General features: G+C 46.3%; 1 protein-coding gene and 1 long non-coding RNA gene across 31 annotated transcripts in view; one reads left to right on the top strand and one right to left on the bottom strand.

Moving 5' to 3' along the window:
- Positions 1-15,798, bottom strand: part of Junos — a 116,720-nt gene extending 100,922 nt beyond the window's left edge. For 8 of the 30 annotated variants that reach the window (XR_867924.3, XR_003955071.1, XR_003955064.1 and 5 more), the window contains exons 1-3: positions 14,719-15,704; positions 5,412-5,528; positions 2,371-2,502 (exon numbers count right to left, since the gene is read on the bottom strand). This is a non-coding gene — a long non-coding RNA (jun proto-oncogene, opposite strand). Of the gene's footprint in view, positions 1-692; positions 942-2,370; positions 2,743-5,411; positions 5,529-14,718; positions 15,706-15,732 lie in introns of those variants that run through there. The other 22 variants (XR_003955063.1, XR_003955059.1, XR_867928.3 and 19 more) reach the window with 11 other exon arrangements.
- Positions 15,799-15,892: 94 nt separating this feature from the next.
- Positions 15,893-19,079, top strand: Jun (jun proto-oncogene). The gene has a single exon (NM_010591.2). It carries the CDS (start codon positions 16,844-16,846, stop codon positions 17,846-17,848), a length of 1,005 nt encoding a protein of 334 aa, NP_034721.1. The 5' UTR covers positions 15,893-16,843; the 3' UTR covers positions 17,849-19,079.
- The last annotated feature ends 708 nt before the right edge of the window (positions 19,080-19,787 follow it).

Here is a 19,787-nt window from a genome sequence, read left to right as displayed (position 1 = left end):
TGGGGTTCTAAAGTCAGAAATACACAGAAGAAGTCCTCTTTGATCTGATACAATTATAAACATTTGCCCTAGTTTTCCGAATGACACAAACCCAAGTACCACAGCAGTTGTGGGCCAGTAAGAATGTGATCGCTGCTTAGAACCTGGTTTAGTAAAAACTGTGTTGAGAATGAGGAGTCTCACACAAGATATCAGATTATCCAGACAATGTGGATGAGGATGGGATTACTGACAAACACTGTGTGCTTTCAGATCCACACAGCCAAGAGGGTGAGTGAGGAAGGCCTGAGACACAGGCACAACTAGAACTCACTGAACTGAAAGCGCTGAGGTCTGTAAGAGGAGGAGATTGTGTCCCCAGCTGATAGCTGTCCCTTGACCCTTTTCTCTTGCACCATAAAGTCAGGGCGAAATTATTATTATTAAAAGATAACCTTGAACCCACTCTAGTTTGTTTAACAAAATAGGATTTGGAAGCTTATAGTGGTGGTGAACACCAGTGATCTGGCCAAGCTTTCATGATGAAGAGGCTGAGATCCAAACTGGCCTTACTACCTGCCACGCTGGCACCTACTTCTTGCTTAATCTGTATGAATGCCTACAAACAAGAAGGCAAATGAGATGAAACACCCACGGCTTCAAGTGTCTGACACCAGACACTAACTTAGACTTAGGGATAAGGACCACAGTACTTAAGAAATTATTGTTTATTACATTTCTTTGATTGGCTCAGATATAATAAACACAACAAATAAACCACCAACACCACTACCAACAAAAATATCTAATAGCTCAGTGGATTTACTGCCATAGACCACAGTGGCTGTGGCAGAGGGGGTCCCATAAATGTCGTGTGTGGAGTTCTGAGTCTTCCAGATATGGAAGGGCCCAGTGCCCATGCAGCAATGTCCTAAAAATCCAACTGTCTCCATTCAGTGACACTGAAACAAATAATGAGGAACAAACTTTACAATATTGTCGAAGTGCAGACTCCGTAGGGGAAAGTGCTCAACATACTGTCACTGATGGGGGCTCTTTCTTGCCTGAGATTTGTCACTATCTCAACCCTGGCTTACACAACCTCGTGCCAGTTTGTTTTATTCATTATATTATAACATTTCTTTGACGTTCCTTTTAAGATGGTCCTCATTGTTCACCTTCAGGATCACATGGGTATTTAGAAATCTGTTGGATCTGCAGGTGCAATCACTTCCAACTCCCATCAGACACTGTGTACATATTCAACTAAGTCAACAACCACATCATAAGCACTTCCAGGTCAGAGGTCAGAGGTAGTTCCCACCCAAGCCTTAATACCCATAGCATTTATCAAATATTTTGATTTGTGTTAATTAGCTGATTTCTTATTTCTACATAGCAACTATACTACCAGCAATTACACAGCATATTTATTAGGAATTTACTATGTCATGTACTATTATATGGACATAGAAATTCATTGAACATTCACAGACACAGAGAAGCACTGAGTCATGTCTGTATACTGAGTGAAGAATACAGCCGGAAATTATTCCCAGCAACCTGGAGACAGAAGCTAAGCACATAAACTATAGGAATATGAAAACATCATGCCTACTGTATAACACTTCATTCTTAGGACCATGTCAAATCCTGGCATGGAACAGTATTCAGTGGACAGTTGTTGGGAGGTAAATGGAAAGGAACCGAGGGATGGAGGAAGGAAGGAAGAAGGGCTGGGGAGGCAGATGTGTATTTGACTCTCCTAGGTAAAAAAGGATGAAGACTCAGTGCTCCATCTTGCCATACTCAAGAGCAACAGGGTTGCAGGTTATAAAGCAGAGTCACACATGGTCCCTAAGGAGCCTCCAGCCCTCAGCTTGTGTTGCCTGCTGGTGAATCCTGCTGCTACCATAGAGAGGCCAGAGGTTTGCCTTGGCTACTAGAAGTTCAACTGCAATGCAACAGTTCTGTTCCAGAGACTGGCCCTATGCTGCAACCTTACGGCAAAATGAAAAAATGAACACCAGGAACCTTTCTTTCTCAAGGAGCACACAGGCCAGTAAAAAGCCTAAAGCCAAGGAGAGAGATGACAGAGCCTGATCAGTCTGAGGATAGGAGAACAGATTCGTCTCTCCCTGAATATTACCTATGGCATTGAATGCTTATCCTGAGGCCCAGACATCTGTGGACGTCTCAAACATGTCAGTTGCCTGTGTGGCCCACACTGCTCTAATGCACCATCCTGTGACGCACATTACAGCGAGGCAGGGTTACTGAGTCTGCTGACCAGTGGGATGACAGCAGTGTAAGAGTTTTGTTTTGTTTTGTTTTGTTCCCCCACCCACCCACCCAAGATGGTAGATATTAGAAAAGCTTACTGTATGGTACCTGCTTGTCTTTGAGCGTATTCTCCCTCTGGCTTCACTCAGCAGCCTCATTCTTTCTCAGCCTTCTATCAAGCAACCTTAGCTGGCTTCTGTCCCGGCCTGCGGGACAGTTGAACAGGGTCTGGGGAACCACCTGTGGAGAGAATGAAGGGCGAGAAACACAAGGACGGACAGCAAGTCTGATTGATCAAGCTGTCAAATTTTATTATTCCCAGGCAGGTTTTGTGCCCACAGAAGTAGGGTATGGGGAGGGGGGTGATGCAGAATCGCTTTGTTTCTGGGAGAATGCACCTATTCCCAAAAGCAGGATATTGGCTAGGTAAAAAGTTCAGCAGAAGGAACAGAACAGAATGGGTTGCTAGGTACCTGTCCACAAGATCTATAGCCATTTGTTCTTAACTGGGGGTAATACTTTCCCATAGAGGCCTCAACTTTTCCCACAGAAATCTCAACTAAGCTAGTACTTTTCCACTAAGGCCAAGACTTTGTAAGTCAACACTTATGACTGACAAGGCAATTAACAGTCAAACAGGGTCGCTCCCAACACGCTTCAAAGTAAAGTCCTCTATTAGCTGTTAGCATGTAAGTGTGGGTGTATTTTCTCATTCAAATTTCTTTGAGTTTGTGCTTCCTTCAGTTTTATCTTAACACTGCAGCCAGGGTATTCTAATAGCTTGTATGGTCTGCCTCAAACTGGGTTTTGCAAAAGACCAGTTGTTTTGTAATGTTCAGTTCTGAGGAACTGCTATTTCAGGAATCCACGTATAAATATACAAACGCTATATATATATAATTTATATATATATGTATATATATATATATGTATATATGTATATATATATATATATATATATAATTTATATATAACTGACTCTGTTTAGTGTTGCTTGTATGTATGTACATATGTTTAGGGCTGGCCACTTGAGGCCAGAGTTTTAGTTTGAACCTATGTCACCCTGATTCTAAAATTCATAATTTCCCACCTTATCAACAGAGGATCACTAGCACTTTTACAATAAGAGACAATGTTCAACAAAACATGAACAAAACTACTTAATAGCTTTGTATTTATATATACACTTGCCTAAAGGCTTGAGCAAACAATTACTTGTTATCAAGGAACTGCAGTTCCCAACACAATCCAATAACATCTATAGATCATCTCCATGAACAGTTTTGACTTTTGAAAAGATATGTAAAGAGAAGAACTATATAGATCTTAGATATGTAAGTGGACACATAAAATGGAAAGGCTCAGGGTGAGTGACTGAAAATTGAGAAATATGACTTTTAATCCTAGCAAATCACTGACTAAGACATTTGTGTTGGAGTGTATGATTGATTCTCATAAGCTATATTGAGCCATACTTTCCAAATTACTTGGAAGAATATGCAAATTAGAACATGCCTGATTTCCTGGCCAACATTTTAAGGAAATTAATCTCTCTTTCTCCCTCTTTCTCTCTCCCTCTCTCTCTCTCCCTCTCTTCCTCCCTCCCTCCCTTCCTTCCTCCTCTCTCACCCCCTCTCCCTCCATCCATTCCTACATCCTCTCTTCTCTCTCCCTTCCCCACCCCTGCTCCAGATTTTTTCCAAAATTACCACATGCATACCCCATAGCTGTGGAGGCCAGAAGGTGTGAGAACCCCCAGAACTGGTGTTACAGGAGGCTATGAGCTACAAAAGAAACCTGGTTCCTTGCAAGAGCAGCAGGTGCTCTTAGCTGCTGAGTCACTACTCCCGCTCTTTTCTTTAATGTTTTGGATCACTGGGTGTCTTGATTCAGGGCTCCCATGTGGCTGCTTTAAGAAGCACTTGGTTATCCTTGGTTTGAGGAAGTGATGGAAGATGTAAAAGATGCTGCTGCTGTTTCTAAGCAACTCTTGAGAGCCTAGGGGATATCCCGAACTGACCCACATACTGGATGGCTGGGTTATGCAAAGAGATAAAGACTCTGGGTCCACCCATGACACCTGGCTTTCCCTTCCATTTTTGGCCACTAAGTTATTGTGCCATTCAGTTAACCACAGCTGGGTCTTTCAGTAGCAAATCATTTTCTAGAAGTATAGACAAATCTTTCCCAGAAAGACCATTTTGGCCAAAGCAACATCTCTGTATGTTAGGGAACACTTGCTGTCATAGGCACCTGAGCCTTCTGGAACTCTGGGACTTTATAACAAGAATATAAGCAGATGGCCGTCATGAAATGGCCTCTGGCTTTTGCTTACTATTAGTGTCCTATCAGAAGTGGCATAAGCCGCATGGTTATAAACCTCCCTGCTGTGCCAGGCAATGAGTACTCTGGTTAAATGTCCATATTCTCATCGCTGTGTTCACTGTAGTAACAGAGTTTGCATTTTTAAAAATGAATAGTACAATTTCAGAAGATGCTAAACACAAACTCCTCGGCAAATATTCTTTTCCCTTGCTTTATTGTTTTTGTTTTATGTTTGCTGTGGTAGATTATTACTCAGAAAATGCTCCCTCCTTTCCTTATACAACCTCGATGACTTCCCAGCTCCACTGATATGAACCTTGTCCATACGGCATGCTTCAGGACAATGACCACGTACCAGATCTAAGCCTTGCCCTCGAAAAGCTTGCTGTGTGCTCACTTACTGTGTTCTGTGCCCTGGAAGAGCATCCCCCATAGAGGCCGCCTCCCTGGCAGAGTTCCAGAAAGAGACGCATTAGGAAGCCCTGAGTCTGACCCAAAGTCCAACTTCTCCAGCTTGCAAATTACATGTGCATGCAAGGCTGCATCAGGGCAGCGATTCCAGGAAAAGTCATCGTGACTTAGAAAACCACGGGGTGGTTGGGAGGCACAGTAGACAGCAGAAAACACTGAATGGAGTCTGAGGAAGGCTAAGCCACTTAACTGACTACAAGCCAATGAGCAGAAAATCAAGTGCTCAGTGCCAGATGAGGCTTAGAGTTTGTGGTGTTTGTTTCCTGATAATTGCTGGGTAGTTCGCCTATTTTGACCAACACAAACTTAAGGAAATCATCTCAGTTTTAAAGAACAATCCCCCAGGCCCAAACCTGCTTAGCTTCTGAGATCAGACAAGATCAGGCACATTCAAGGCGGTTGTAGATGCAATCTCTCCTCCTCTCCAGTTCAAGTGGCAAATAACCATCTGGTGCGAGCTATTTCCTCCTCTGGTTTTTCCAGGATTAAATGAGCAAATATATGTTAAAAACAAAAACAGAAAACACTTAATGCTGTCCATAACAATTCATGAGGCATTTTTATTAATAATCTCATACCAGTACATTCATGGACTTTTGTAGACTCATAAACTTGGATTAGTTTAGTTTTGCTGTTGTTATTTGTTTGTTTGGAAACACTTTGAATTTACTGTGTAGACCAGGCGGGCCTCAAATTTGTAGCAATCCTTCTGTCTCAGCCTCCTGAGTGCGGGAATTACAGTATGTACCATCATGCCTGGAGTACGGCTTTCTCAATTTGTCAAAAATAAAAATGTTCACATGGTCTCTGTTATGCCCTTACAGCTTGCTTTGCTCATTTAAAGCCATCCACACACTCCCCCAGGTCAGCTTGTATTTCAAAAACAACTCATCTTCCAATGTGATTACATGATATTCCATGGTTTGAATTATAATATTCAAACAAACTATATAATTAGTTTGGGTTTTTTTTTTTACCTGTTTTCATTCGCTTCATAGAGAATCTAAAATTCATATTGCTAAATAACATCTGACCTACATATCAATCCCATGCTCTTCCATGTCAGGGTCATCTTTGTGACATGATTTAGCCCATGGATGATGAACAGCAGTGATCTTTAGACAAAGCTTTAAGAGTTACTCAGTACAAATGGTACAACTTCCATCTCTTCTGGGGCACACACTGGCAGTATGTCAGGCAGGGCTCATCTAGGCTAAGTCTAGAGTGAGAATTCTAGCCTAAATAACATTGGAAAAGCACAGAAGACAAACTCAGATTGTTCTAGTCTCTGGGGCTGCTGATCATTGCTCCAATGGGATAGAGGATGCAGATCCAGGGCATGCAAACCTCCAAGCATTTGGGTGTTCACTGGAAGCATCATCACAGTTTAGCCATGGGCCAGAATGCTGAAGGAATGTATGGCTTGAAAGAATTACTGGGAACAGCAGCCTTCCTGACGTATCGCTTGCTTCCCCTCTAACTGCCAAATCTGTAAGAATGGGTACACAGTGTCACAGAGAAGATATGTCTCTGCAGCAGAGTGGACTGAGAACCATCCTCTGGGCAGAGAAGGTTATTATGTAGGGAAGTATCATAGAATCTGTGTCCTGATTTCTCCAAGCTCTATACTCCATACACACAAACACAACAAGGTTGGGTCCTATTGAGCGTGTAAGCTTCTTGAGATACACCCCCTCTTTCTAGAATAGGTCCTCTCTGAGGCCTCCTCTTCTCCTAGCTATTTCCACCTACTTTGGAAGGTTCTGCTTATTAACTAGTTTCTCTAAAGCACTTTCTTCCACCTCTTTCCTTAACAGAGAGGCCCTTCCACATAGGAATCCTGTAACGCAAAGCATTATCATGCTGGATTATCCCATCTTCTCTCTTATCTATTTTCCTTGCTGTACCTCAACCAATGAGCATGCCCGGAAGCTCTTGTTTAGCAATGTTTACCAGTTGCTAAAATGAAATAAACACTCAAAAATATTGAATATATTAATAAAATGTTTAACAATATGTGCCACTTGCATTCTGAAATCCATCTGAAAAGCACCTGGCATTTCAATAAACGCCCACTCGAAGATGAGAAACAGAAAAAGGCAAAGACATACCTGACATACCTCAAGAAGCTTACACGCTCAATAGGACAATAAGGCTTAGGTGTTATGAACCAGGGCGTATTTGGAGCTGTAAAGGAGAGATGTGGAATAGATATATCTATACACATGCTTAAATGCCTTGGTAGGCTTTGTAATGTGGTCAAGTGTCATATGTAAAGTGTTTATTTTCCTAGGAGTAGATGTTCCGTGACCATCAAGATGTAGACACCTATGTAGTTTCTCCATTATTATCTCCATGTTATAAATTATCTCCATGTAGAAGCAGGACTACTTCTGACCAGTGAGTCTCCTTCCACAGGGTCATTCAGAGATCAAGGGCTCTGTTCTTCTGTATGTTCTTGAAGTCCCTTATATTACCAGGTAATATGAGAAGATGACTTTCTGAAGCAAGCCTGTAAATGAACAGGTGTCGCAACCATCCTCTTTGTGCTGGATAAAACTCAGACACATCTATTCACAAAGGAGCCCACAAACACATACTAAACTAACTTCAGACAGGTGGAAAAGGCCCAGTTTGTACCACGATACTTTCCTGGGACAGATGGTCAAACTTAAGTCTCCTTTAGTGATCCTTATGGATACTTTGATATAATGTTCATCTACTATGAAAGCATCATCCCAGTTTTATAAATTGTTAATTATAAAAGGGTCAAATATAGACCCACAAAAGGTGGATAGATTCCAAGCAAGACTATGTGACAAGGCTTCCCTGGACCATGGCAGTGAATGATGATGCTTGCAGAAAATAGGATGGGCTCTCAGAGATCATGAAGGAGTCTGGCAGAGCATTTTACAGACAACAAATGTGTCTAGTGGCAGAACTTCACCTCTGTGAGCACAGCAACTGTTCTACTGAGAATCTACTCCAGAAGTTCTTGCTTGAACACAATCAGACCCTTTCCATCAACTTCTAACCATTACCCTAGCTTTGATCTCAAAAACCTAGAGCAAGTCAATTCTCCTACAAGGCTATTGCCCCACTGTCTGACAGTCTAAGGGCTCAGTCTCTAAATAAGGCCAGCTTCTTCTCTTCTTGGGAAATAGTTTCAGGCCCTCGGCATATCTTTCCCTTGGAGCTTTATTGATCAGCCACAGAGGCTTCTAACTTTTTCATCCACTTTTTCAGTAGCAATTGCTCAGTCCATCCCTTTTCTCTGCTCTGGCCATCACATCCTATACTTCAAGACTAGAGGCACTTAAACATGAGAATGCTGCTTGTACTGGGAGTCAGACCTTGGAAGATGATGTCTGGGACTTGGGCTACTTAGTGGGTATGTAGATTTTGTGATATTCTGTGCATACCATAAAGGCAATGGTGACTGCCAGTCATACAGACCTCCTTGTCCCAAATCAAGATATCCATAAAACATCACAGGAGCACTGATGAATCACCAAGATCTACTTAGGACTCTGTGCCGAGCATCATGCTAGCTGCTCAACATACTACAGGCACCAAAGGCACTGTTTCCCTCTGCCTTCTTAATGCATGGCCGCTGCTGGGTTAGGTTAAAGAGATCTCAAGAGAAAAATTAGAAGTACATAATTAATTATACAAAGAGATACCAATTAATGAATTCCACTGCTAAGAGGAAATCACCACCAACCTGGCCTTAGCTTTCCACTTGAGGATACCCAGTATAGATCTTTTTTGTCAACTCTTAATGCATAGTCACTCCTCATGGACAGGAGAATGAGCTACCAAAACGGCTGAGTGCAGAAGGACCCAAGCATACGTATCTGCAGTTTTTCTCCCTTCCAAGATAGTTCAGCAAGACTAGCCTGTCCCTTAGGAGTCTCTATGTACCTACCTAACCAGGCACAAGTTAGTGTGGTAAAGCACCAAGAAACCAGACGTGGCCTTGTGCCTAACCTGCCCTCGAGCTGGGATCTATCTCCAACTCTATCCACCTGATTCCTGGGTCTCATTTTCATCTGGCTCTGAACTCAGAAAACAAAGAAAGGAGGGGAAATTATAGGGACTTTTGAAGAATGTGTAACAGCAAGGAGGATCTGAGGATAGTTTAGGTGGGAGATGAGGACATTAGAGGAGCCATGGAATGCTTTGTCATCTTGACAAATATCCAAAGGAAAAAAGAAATCACTTGAGGAGCAGGAAGCCAGGGGTTGGATATCATACAAAGAGTTTTAGGAGAAACAAACATCTTGTCATGTTTGGGGAACCCAAGACCAGTGTGCTGATCATTATGGTTAGTCACAAATATGACCAGCTCTTCTTCGCTTTCCTGCTCCCCTGTTGCTGAATGGGCCAGGAGGCTTCTTTCAGCCAATCAGACTGTGAGATGTGACATGTAACATTTTAAAGCAAAGGCATATTATTGTTGAGACAAGAGTCTTCAAATCTCTTGTTCCCTCTATAGAGAGAGTATTTAGGCTCCCCAACTGGAAGTTGGCAGTCCAGCAGCTTGGGTCCCAGATGAAGGTGATATTACCAGAGACCCTGCCAACTTTGATAATCATGAAGCGAGAATAAGAAATCAACCTCCTGTCACAAGTCAATCAAGTTTAGATATCAATTCTAAACTGTAGTATAACTCATTCAGCAGTGGACAGTGTGGCTAGGAAAAAAAAAAAAAAACAGATTCAGGAGAAAGGTATGAGGTCGGAGAGAGGTAAGGTGCAGCAATGTAGAAAGTGGGACCGAATGGGGTGGGGGGTAACTAAGCAAATGCAAAGAAGTGAGGGAGAGAGGCCCAGGCTTATCAGTCCAAGTAGGGAATTTGCCATGATCCAATATTACTACTTAATTCTAGGTAATATTTCTGCTTCAGTATTGAAATGCTCCATAATTCCACAAGCAACAGCAATTTTAAAATTTTCATCAAGTCTTTACCAAGCATCCTTTATCCTTCCATGTGCCAGGTACTTGGTAAGCATTAGAGCTACAAAATAGGAATGACAGCACTTTTGAGTTTTGAGGCAGTATTGAAGAAGATAGAAGAGAGCTACAGGCATTCTCTCTTCCAGGTAAGTGTCCTCTGTGATGAATGTCAAAGAAGAGAAGACTATTTGAGAGTAGGCTGGAACACTGGGAGGGAAAGCTTCTTGGGGAGTGATTATTTGATCTGGGGCTTGAAGAAGGAACAACTTACATAAAATCACATTATTTATTATTATTATCGTTATTATTATTAACTTTGTGTGTGTGTGTGTGTGTGTGTGTGTGGAAGTCAGATGACAACTTGGAATTGTCAATCTTTCCTTTCTACCATTTGGGTCCCAGTGATTGAACCCATGTTATCAGGCTCTGTGGCAAGGGCCTTTAGCCACTGAGCTATCTCCTAAGGCAGACATTTTGATCAAGAATAAAATATATATTAAAGGAAGGATATAAAGTGTTTGGAGTGGCTGAGAGTCCAAGGAATGGATGGAATGCAGATTGTAGGGTGTGGCGGATGGCATCTCTATTTACAAATGCTTGCTTCCCTTCCCGTGACGTCAGGCTTGACCACGTGGCCTGCTTTCAGTAGAAGCTTTAATATCTGTGTACTCCATGCTCTCAGCAATGATTAGAAGAATGAGGATGCTGTTGGCCAGGGTCCAAGAGTGAACATGTGTGTGCAAGTGTGGACAGAGCTGAATTCTGTAGACATATATAGCACAAGTGGGAAGTAACCCTATAGCTATAATTCAGGGAGGATTTGTGGATGGCTTCCACAGCAATAACCTCACCTAGACAGAAGTGGGCACTTCAAGCTCCTGACTTCCAGGCATACAGTGGGACCGCATGTCCCTGTGCCCTTTTAAGCCATAAGTCATGTGACTCATATCAGTCACTAATCTGTGAATTCAATAATGTGCATCACACCTGGAAAAAGCTCTTAAAGCTGGCATGAATTCATGATGCTATCTTTCTCCACCAAGATAGCATCAGGCTTGCTGTTTATGATTCTGGAAGCACAATTCAAGATGAAACCATCTTCAGACTAGTTAAACACATTAAGCAAAACCCTTCTGACCCTGAGCAAGAAGTACATTTCTACATAAGCTACTGAGTTGTTTAGGTCTATTTGTTGTAGCAGTATAACTGCCCTTGACCTGACTCGTTTAAAACATGATGTGGGATAACACAACAAGACTAATAAACATCCAAACATTCATCTAGACTGGACAATAGCTAGGAACATAGACTGAAAGGATAGTGATCTCTTTAGCAAACCTCCCCTGTCAAAACTTAGGAGACAGATTGTGATCTTGTCAGAGAAATCTCCCACCGCCCCCTCCCCTGGTGGTAGGTGGTGTAGTGGTGGTGGGAGGGACTAGGCAGTATCTACCTCCAACCTCTGAGGTTCCACCAAAAAATCAACATTTGCTTCTACCAAATTTCATCAGGAAAACCAATTAGCTCATTGGGCTTCCTTACAGAACTTGAACGGGAGGTTACAGGAAGGATGGTGTGGGGGTAGAGGAGTGACTCTAAAGCAGCTGAGCTGAAGATCTGCACTTAGCATAGGTAATAGCTCCCCCATGGATGTGCAGAAGAAGGCTCTTTCCCCAAATCTTACCCAGCCTATATAATCTATCCGTACCCTGAGACCCGAAGGTCACATTCAATTAAGGCAGAGTCGCATACAAGTGGCAGATAGGAGTGGCTGTACACTCTGGTGAGGGTCCAGTGACACTCTCTATCCCTCCTTTAAAGCAGAGTGTCAACAGTCCACACACCCAACTGTGGTGACCTTTCCCAAGTAGTCACAACTGATCTGAAGATGGACAGCACCTCACAATGGAACCTAATGAGAAAAAGCAAGAGATTGTAACATCAGGCCAGGAACATTTCAAGGTGGCCACTGAAATGAGCTCAAGGTAGATGTGGCAAAATTATAAATGGGAACAAACGGGAATAGAAAAATCCAAAAATTGGAGGGGGATAGCAGGTTGAATAGGAACAACACGAAGAGGAGAGGAGAAGAGAGGGGAGGGGAGGGGAGGAGAGGAGAAGGGAGGAGAGGAGAGGGGAGGGGAGGGGAGGGGAGCGGAGGAGAGGGGAGAGGAGGGGGGAGGAGGGGGGAGGAGGGGAGAGGGGAAAGGAAGGGAGAGGGGAGAGAAAAGAGAAGAAGGGCCTGGAGAAGACAGACTTGAAGCAAGGTTCAGTTCAGGGGCTAAGGACCTACCATTAAAATCTCAAGATACACAGAATAGATACAGATGGTGAGCACTGTAATCCCCGTACATCGGAGGTTGGGGCAGGTTCAAGGCCAGCCTGGGCTGTTTAACAAGACCCTGTCTTAAGTCAACCAAACCTAACACTTAGGACACATTATGACAGTGCCTAGTCCATTCATTCAGCTCTAGAGAGGAAATGAATGGGACAAGTTTGTGCCTTACCAGCCTAAAATACCCAAAAATAAACAGGATGAGATGAGCAAAATATGAGGCAGAAGAGTAAGAAAGCAAAGAAACAGGGCAAACCGTTGGGATGGGGCCAGACAGAACAGATGCTGTGGCTACTGGTACTTGGTATTCCTGGTATCCAACAGGAAACTACACTGTGTGGGGATTACAATCAACCTGCAGTACAAAAGGCCATCTTCAAGACTTGCACAATAGACATCCTACACTTATTAAAGCCCAAACAAGGCTTTTGGTAAGTCTTTGGAAGACTGAGGCAAACCCACAGGGGCACAGAAAACAAACACCAAGCAGAACCAGGCTTTACTTGCAGAAGTGGACTGGCTGGGGAGAGGTCCTGAAAATACTCAAGTTCTATCATTTACTGGGATCTCTGTTCCTTCCCTCGCCAAGCAAACCTCTGTCTCCGCCCTATTATACATGTTGAATGGGGTGCAGGGTAGCTCTACCTCAGAGGAAGGCACACATTTGGACCTGATGTGGTCTCTATTCACTACCTCTCAAAGCCTGGATGTAAACTTTATGCTGTAACTGAAGGGTGTTTTCAGCTGATTCCTCTTTAGAAGGAAAGAATGCAGGAAGGACCCCTTTCAGACCCTCACTCTCAGGCATGGCCAAGTGACTGGCTTTTGACAGTGGCATGAGAAACGATGGGTGCCACTTCTAGGTCAATACTCTAAGAGCCAGTGTTTTGCTAAGTTCCCCCTTTAGTCAAAGCCGACAGGGCTCCCTGCATAGCCACAGTGGGCAAGTAATTGGAGGAAGCAAGAAACAAACATTCATCAGCCTTTGGGATGTTGGGTTCTTCTTTAGGGTGGCATACCCCAGCCCTTCCCAACTGAGCTTCCAGCACGATATGGCTAAAAAGAGCAGAAGCTGGGTTGTGGAGAAAAAAAAAAAAAACAAAAAACAAAAAAAAAAAAAAAAACCTTCTCCCAGGCAAAGAGGAAGTTTATGATCCAAGCAGCAGCATTAACAAGAGCAGGGATCTGTTTCGCCTTGGATGAAACTGCTATTTCTTTACCTAAGTAGGAAATCAGCCTCTTAAGCCACAGGAGGCAGAAGATGCACAGAACCCTTGGGCAAAAGATACATAATTACACGAGGGCCTAGATCTGGGAGTTTCTAAATACAGGAACAACAAAACAAAGTCTATGCCATCAGCACCAATTTCCGAGCAAATAACTAAGACTTTAAGGGAAAGTTTGCCAGAGTAGAAAAAAATACAAAGGGATGTAACACAGACCTGAGATCACTTTCCAGCTGTCTGTATACCCTGAGCAAGACGCATGGACTTTCTGGGATAGTTTCCTCCCATGTAAAGTCTAGGTAAAAATGTATGCTTCTTAAGATAACTGTGAGAAGAAAACAGCATACTTAAACTGCTTGGAGTAACTGGCAGATAGGTGGTGTTTAGTGGACGAAACTTATTTTATTACTGTTATCATAAATCATGTTAAGTATGAGCTCCTTGGCAAAAAAAAAAAAAAAAAAAAAAAAAAAAAAAATAGGGCTGCGGACAGAGGAACTCGGTTTCCATTTGGGGGAAGTAAATGGCTCTAGACTTCACAGAAACCCTGCTCTACCCTGCCCCCACCAAGGTCAGCGCTTGACTGGTAGCAGCCAGTTACCCTCTGCAGCCGGCAGTGAAAAAGAGCTGGCGGGTTTCCCACCGATACCAGCTGCTATTGGGTTCTGAATACTCAAAAGGCAAAATATCTTAAGGCTTCAGGGTACAAACCCTGAGCTGAGTTCTGAGGCAGCAAAGTCCAAATTAGAACCTTTCTAGGTCCAACTTCAAACTTCAAGTCCTAGGCTGAAGGGAGGCTTAAGGGAAGAGTTGGCTCCCGGTCCTTTTTCTATCTTGCTTACGGGCTCCTGCCAAATCTCAACCCAGGATCCTCCAAATCACCCCACCCCCACCCCACCGACGGCCCAGGGTAACTCCGAAGCTGGTAGGGAAGGGGGCTATTCTCAGAGTCAAAACTAATGCCTGGCAGCCCGGTGTAGTGGACCTCATTCGCTCTACTTCTAGATGAGACCAATAAAGCTCAGAGAAGTTCTGAGATTTGCCCTTATGCCCTGGGAGAACCAAGCTTGCCACCTCTTTAGTCCTGAGGGGTGGAGGGTGGAGGGCTGATAGCAGAACCTTAGAAAAGAAATAACTTACATGTGTCTAGCGCTTCCTAGAGGCCGCACAGGATATGACTCCACCAGTGAGCGGGGAGGGGAGTTTTCAGCCTGTTTCTACCAGGGACTCCTGCTTAAGCACCGTGACTTGGGGCGAGTCCGCAGCTCTCAAGGCTTGTTTTCCCAGAAGCAAATCAGGGAGGGAGGAAGGGCGGGCGCAGACTGAGTGTGCGCGGGACCGTGTGTATGTGCTAGCGCAGGCGATCGCCGAGGTTTCCTGAGTTTCGAACCTTTATATGTTGCTTTCGACACCCCATGGGCGCTGGGCTAGCATCTTTCACACCTAGAGGAGGGGTCCCTCGGAGGCAAAGCGAACACCCCTCCCCCGGCACGTCCAGAGAATAAAGTGTTGTGCCGGGGACCCTGATGAGTCGGTTCCGAACACCGCAAATCTCTGGTTTCCAGGTACAGCACACTGCGGCGCAGATCCTTCTCCGAAACTAAACTTCCAAGCATACTCATCTTGGAGGGCTACTCTCAAACCCGCTCAACTTCAACGCACTTACGTGCTCCCACACCCAGGGCGCACACAACCCTTTTAACCCGCATCGCTCTGTCCCCCGGAAGTGCGGGGGTGCGGAGCCAGCTTCAGTCACTCAGATCATTCAGCCCTTTCTCGGGCGTGCGTGCGTGTGTGTGTGTGTGTGTGTGCCCGCGCGCGGGCGCGCGCCTGTGTGCAACCTTCACTCCCACCCAAGCTCTCCGCCCCCGGCCACTAGCGCGCCTCCCCTGCTTTCTGGATCCCCGCGTCTCGGTCCCAGTCCCCAGCCCTGAACTTGAGCCCGCCTCCGACAGACTCCGCAAGGGTCCTGCCGACCGGCAGCCTCCGTCACTAGACAGCCAAACCAAGACGTCAGCCCACAATGCACCGGGCGGGCCGGGAAAGACGCGCCGGGGAGGGAACCCGGGAACACAAGCCGAAGCTGAGCGCGGGAGGGGGGGGGGGGAGGAGGAGAAAGAAGGGCCCAACTGTAGGAGCGCAGCGGAGCATTACCTCATCCCGTGAGCCTTCGCGGGCCCAGAGAAGAATCTTCTAGGGTGAGGTCTCCATGGCGACGGGTGGGCCCGCCCCCCTGAGAACGACGCAAGCCAATGGGAAAGCCTCGGGGTGACATCATGGGCTATTTTTAGGGATTGACTGGTAGCAGATAAGTGTTGAGCTCAGGCTGGATAAGGACTCAGAGTTGCACTGAGTGTGGCAGAGACAGCCTGGCAGGAGAGCGCTCAGGCAGACAGACAGACAGACGGACGGACTTGGCCAACCCGGTCGGCCGCGGACTCCGGACTGTTCATCCGTTTGTCTTCATTTTCTCACCAACTGCTTGGATCCAGCGCCCGCGGCTCCTGCACCGGTATTTTGGGGAGCATTTGGAGAGTCCCTTCTCCCGCCTTCCACGGAGAAGAAGCTCACAAGTCCGGGCGCTGCTGACAGCATCGAGAGCGGCTCCCGACCGCGCGAGGAAATAGGCGAGCGGCTACCGGCCAGCAACTTTCCTGACCCAGAGGACCGGTAACAAGTGGCCGGGAGCGAACTTTTGCAAATCTCTTCTGCGCCTTAAGGCTGCCACCGAGACTGTAAAGAAAAGGGAGAAGAGGAACCTATACTCATACCAGTTCGCACAGGCGGCTGAAGTTGGGCGAGCGCTAGCCGCGGCTGCCTAGCGTCCCCCTCCCCCTCACAGCGGAGGAGGGGACAGTTGTCGGAGGCCGGGCGGCAGAGCCCGATCGCGGGCTTCCACCGAGAATTCCGTGACGACTGGTCAGCACCGCCGGAGAGCCGCTGTTGCTGGGACTGGTCTGCGGGCTCCAAGGAACCGCTGCTCCCCGAGAGCGCTCCGTGAGTGACCGCGACTTTTCAAAGCTCGGCATCGCGCGGGAGCCTACCAACGTGAGTGCTAGCGGAGTCTTAACCCTGCGCTCCCTGGAGCGAACTGGGGAGGAGGGCTCAGGGGGAAGCACTGCCGTCTGGAGCGCACGCTCCTAAACAAACTTTGTTACAGAAGCGGGGACGCGCGGGTATCCCCCCGCTTCCCGGCGCGCTGTTGCGGCCCCGAAACTTCTGCGCACAGCCCAGGCTAACCCCGCGTGAAGTGACGGACCGTTCTATGACTGCAAAGATGGAAACGACCTTCTACGACGATGCCCTCAACGCCTCGTTCCTCCAGTCCGAGAGCGGTGCCTACGGCTACAGTAACCCTAAGATCCTAAAACAGAGCATGACCTTGAACCTGGCCGACCCGGTGGGCAGTCTGAAGCCGCACCTCCGCGCCAAGAACTCGGACCTTCTCACGTCGCCCGACGTCGGGCTGCTCAAGCTGGCGTCGCCGGAGCTGGAGCGCCTGATCATCCAGTCCAGCAATGGGCACATCACCACTACACCGACCCCCACCCAGTTCTTGTGCCCCAAGAACGTGACCGACGAGCAGGAGGGCTTCGCCGAGGGCTTCGTGCGCGCCCTGGCTGAACTGCATAGCCAGAACACGCTTCCCAGTGTCACCTCCGCGGCACAGCCGGTCAGCGGGGCGGGCATGGTGGCTCCCGCGGTGGCCTCAGTAGCAGGCGCTGGCGGCGGTGGTGGCTACAGCGCCAGCCTGCACAGTGAGCCTCCGGTCTACGCCAACCTCAGCAACTTCAACCCGGGTGCGCTGAGCAGCGGCGGTGGGGCGCCCTCCTATGGCGCGGCCGGGCTGGCCTTTCCCTCGCAGCCGCAGCAGCAGCAGCAGCCGCCTCAGCCGCCGCACCACTTGCCCCAACAGATCCCGGTGCAGCACCCGCGGCTGCAAGCCCTGAAGGAAGAGCCGCAGACCGTGCCGGAGATGCCGGGAGAGACGCCGCCCCTGTCCCCTATCGACATGGAGTCTCAGGAGCGGATCAAGGCAGAGAGGAAGCGCATGAGGAACCGCATTGCCGCCTCCAAGTGCCGGAAAAGGAAGCTGGAGCGGATCGCTCGGCTAGAGGAAAAAGTGAAAACCTTGAAAGCGCAAAACTCCGAGCTGGCATCCACGGCCAACATGCTCAGGGAACAGGTGGCACAGCTTAAGCAGAAAGTCATGAACCACGTTAACAGTGGGTGCCAACTCATGCTAACGCAGCAGTTGCAAACGTTTTGAGAACAGACTGTCAGGGCTGAGGGGCAATGGAAGAAAAAAAATAACAGAGACAAACTTGAGAACTTGACTGGTTGCGACAGAGAAAAAAAAAGTGTCCGAGTACTGAAGCCAAGGGTACACAAGATGGACTGGGTTGCGACCTGACGGCGCCCCCAGTGTGCTGGAGTGGGAAGGACGTGGCGCGCCTGGCTTTGGCGTGGAGCCAGAGAGCAGCGGCCTATTGGCCGGCAGACTTTGCGGACGGGCTGTGCCCGCGCGCGACCAGAACGATGGACTTTTCGTTAACATTGACCAAGAACTGCATGGACCTAACATTCGATCTCATTCAGTATTAAAGGGGGGTGGGAGGGGTTACAAACTGCAATAGAGACTGTAGATTGCTTCTGTAGTGCTCCTTAACACAAAGCAGGGAGGGCTGGGAAGGGGGGGGAGGCTTGTAAGTGCCAGGCTAGACTGCAGATGAACTCCCCTGGCCTGCCTCTCTCAACTGTGTATGTACATATATATTTTTTTTTAATTTGATGAAAGCTGATTACTGTCAATAAACAGCTTCCTGCCTTTGTAAGTTATTCCATGTTTGTTTGTTTGGGTGTCCTGCCCAGTGTTTGTAAATAAGAGATTTGAAGCATTCTGAGTTTACCATTTGTAATAAAGTATATAATTTTTTTATGTTTTGTTTCTGAAAATTTCCAGAAAGGATATTTAAGAAAATACAATAAACTATTGAAAAGTAGCCCCCAACCTCTTTGCTGCATTATCCATAGATAATGATAGCTAGATGAAGTGACAGCTGAGTGCCCAATATACTAGGGTGAAAGCTGTGTCCCCTGTCTGATTGTAGGAATAGATACCCTGCATGCTATCATTGGCTCATACTCTCTCCCCCGGCAACACACAAGTCCAGACTGTACACCAGAAGATGGTGTGGTGTTTCTTAAGGCTGGAAGAAGGGCTGTTGCAAGGGGAGAGGGTCAGCCCGCTGGAAAGCAGACACTTTGGTTGAAAGCTGTATGAAGTGGCATGTGCTGTGATCATTTATAATCATAGGAAAGATTTAGTAATTAGCTGTTGATTCTCAAAGCAGGGACCCATGGAAGTTTTTAACAAAAGGTGTCTCCTTCCAACTTTGAATCTGACAACTCCTAGAAAAAGATGACCTTTGCTTGTGCATATTTATAATAGCGTTCGTTATCACAATAAATGTATTCAAATAATGGTTTTTAAAATCTTGAATTTCCTTTCCCTTTGCTAATCTTTGCTTCCTAAGCCGTATACTGGGGGTTTTCCAAGTTTCTGGGGTTAGTGCTATTGCATTCTACACTTAGCAATTTAGAAGCAAAGCATTTAGAAAGAGTAGAAGGAGAAGCTGGGGCCTGGTTGAACTATTCTCCCGACCCTCTCCCAATTCCCACTTGCCACCCTCCCCACCCCTCACCCCTCCAGGGTGACCTCACAACCAAGGAAGTGACCAGTGTAACAAATCCATGTTTATTTCTTAATTTGTTTCAAAATAATCAATCTGGCTTAATTATTGAGGCAGTCTGGAAAAGTCCTATTATAAATACTATGGGACAGAGTCACAAGAGAGATGGGCCCAACACTGATTATATAACATCTGTAATCCAAACCTCAGCTCTGGGGAGACTGAAAACTTGAACTGTGTCTACAGATACAGCTGAGGTTATCAACAGGTTTGTATTCAACAAGGGAATAATTTTTGCTTCGTCCCTTCTCATCCCCATGAGCTGCTGTGATTATCAAGCAGCGGCAGCAATTTGATATCCAGAAACACTTCACAAACCACTAATTGGAGCCTGGCTGTTAGCCCTGCTCCAGTGCTCAACAGGTCTAGGAGTACCTGTGGTGGTAAATCCAAATTCTCACTTCCTCAGGAGTACAGCTAGGTCTGCAGAGGCTCCGACAGGCTTGCGGGTTACCA

This window comes from Mus musculus, chromosome 4 (assembly GCF_000001635.26).
Source record: "Mus musculus strain C57BL/6J chromosome 4, GRCm38.p6 C57BL/6J".
NCBI lineage: Eukaryota > Metazoa > Chordata > Mammalia > Rodentia > Muridae > Mus > Mus musculus.
The sequence above is the reverse complement of the archived record's forward strand: the minus strand, read 5'-3'. Positions and strand labels throughout refer to the sequence as shown.

What these genes read in the sequence shown, in the direction of transcription:
- Jun (NM_010591.2), top strand. Translation starts at nt 16,844, where the DNA reads ATGACTGCAAAGATGGAAACGACCTTCTACGACGATGCCCTCAACGCC.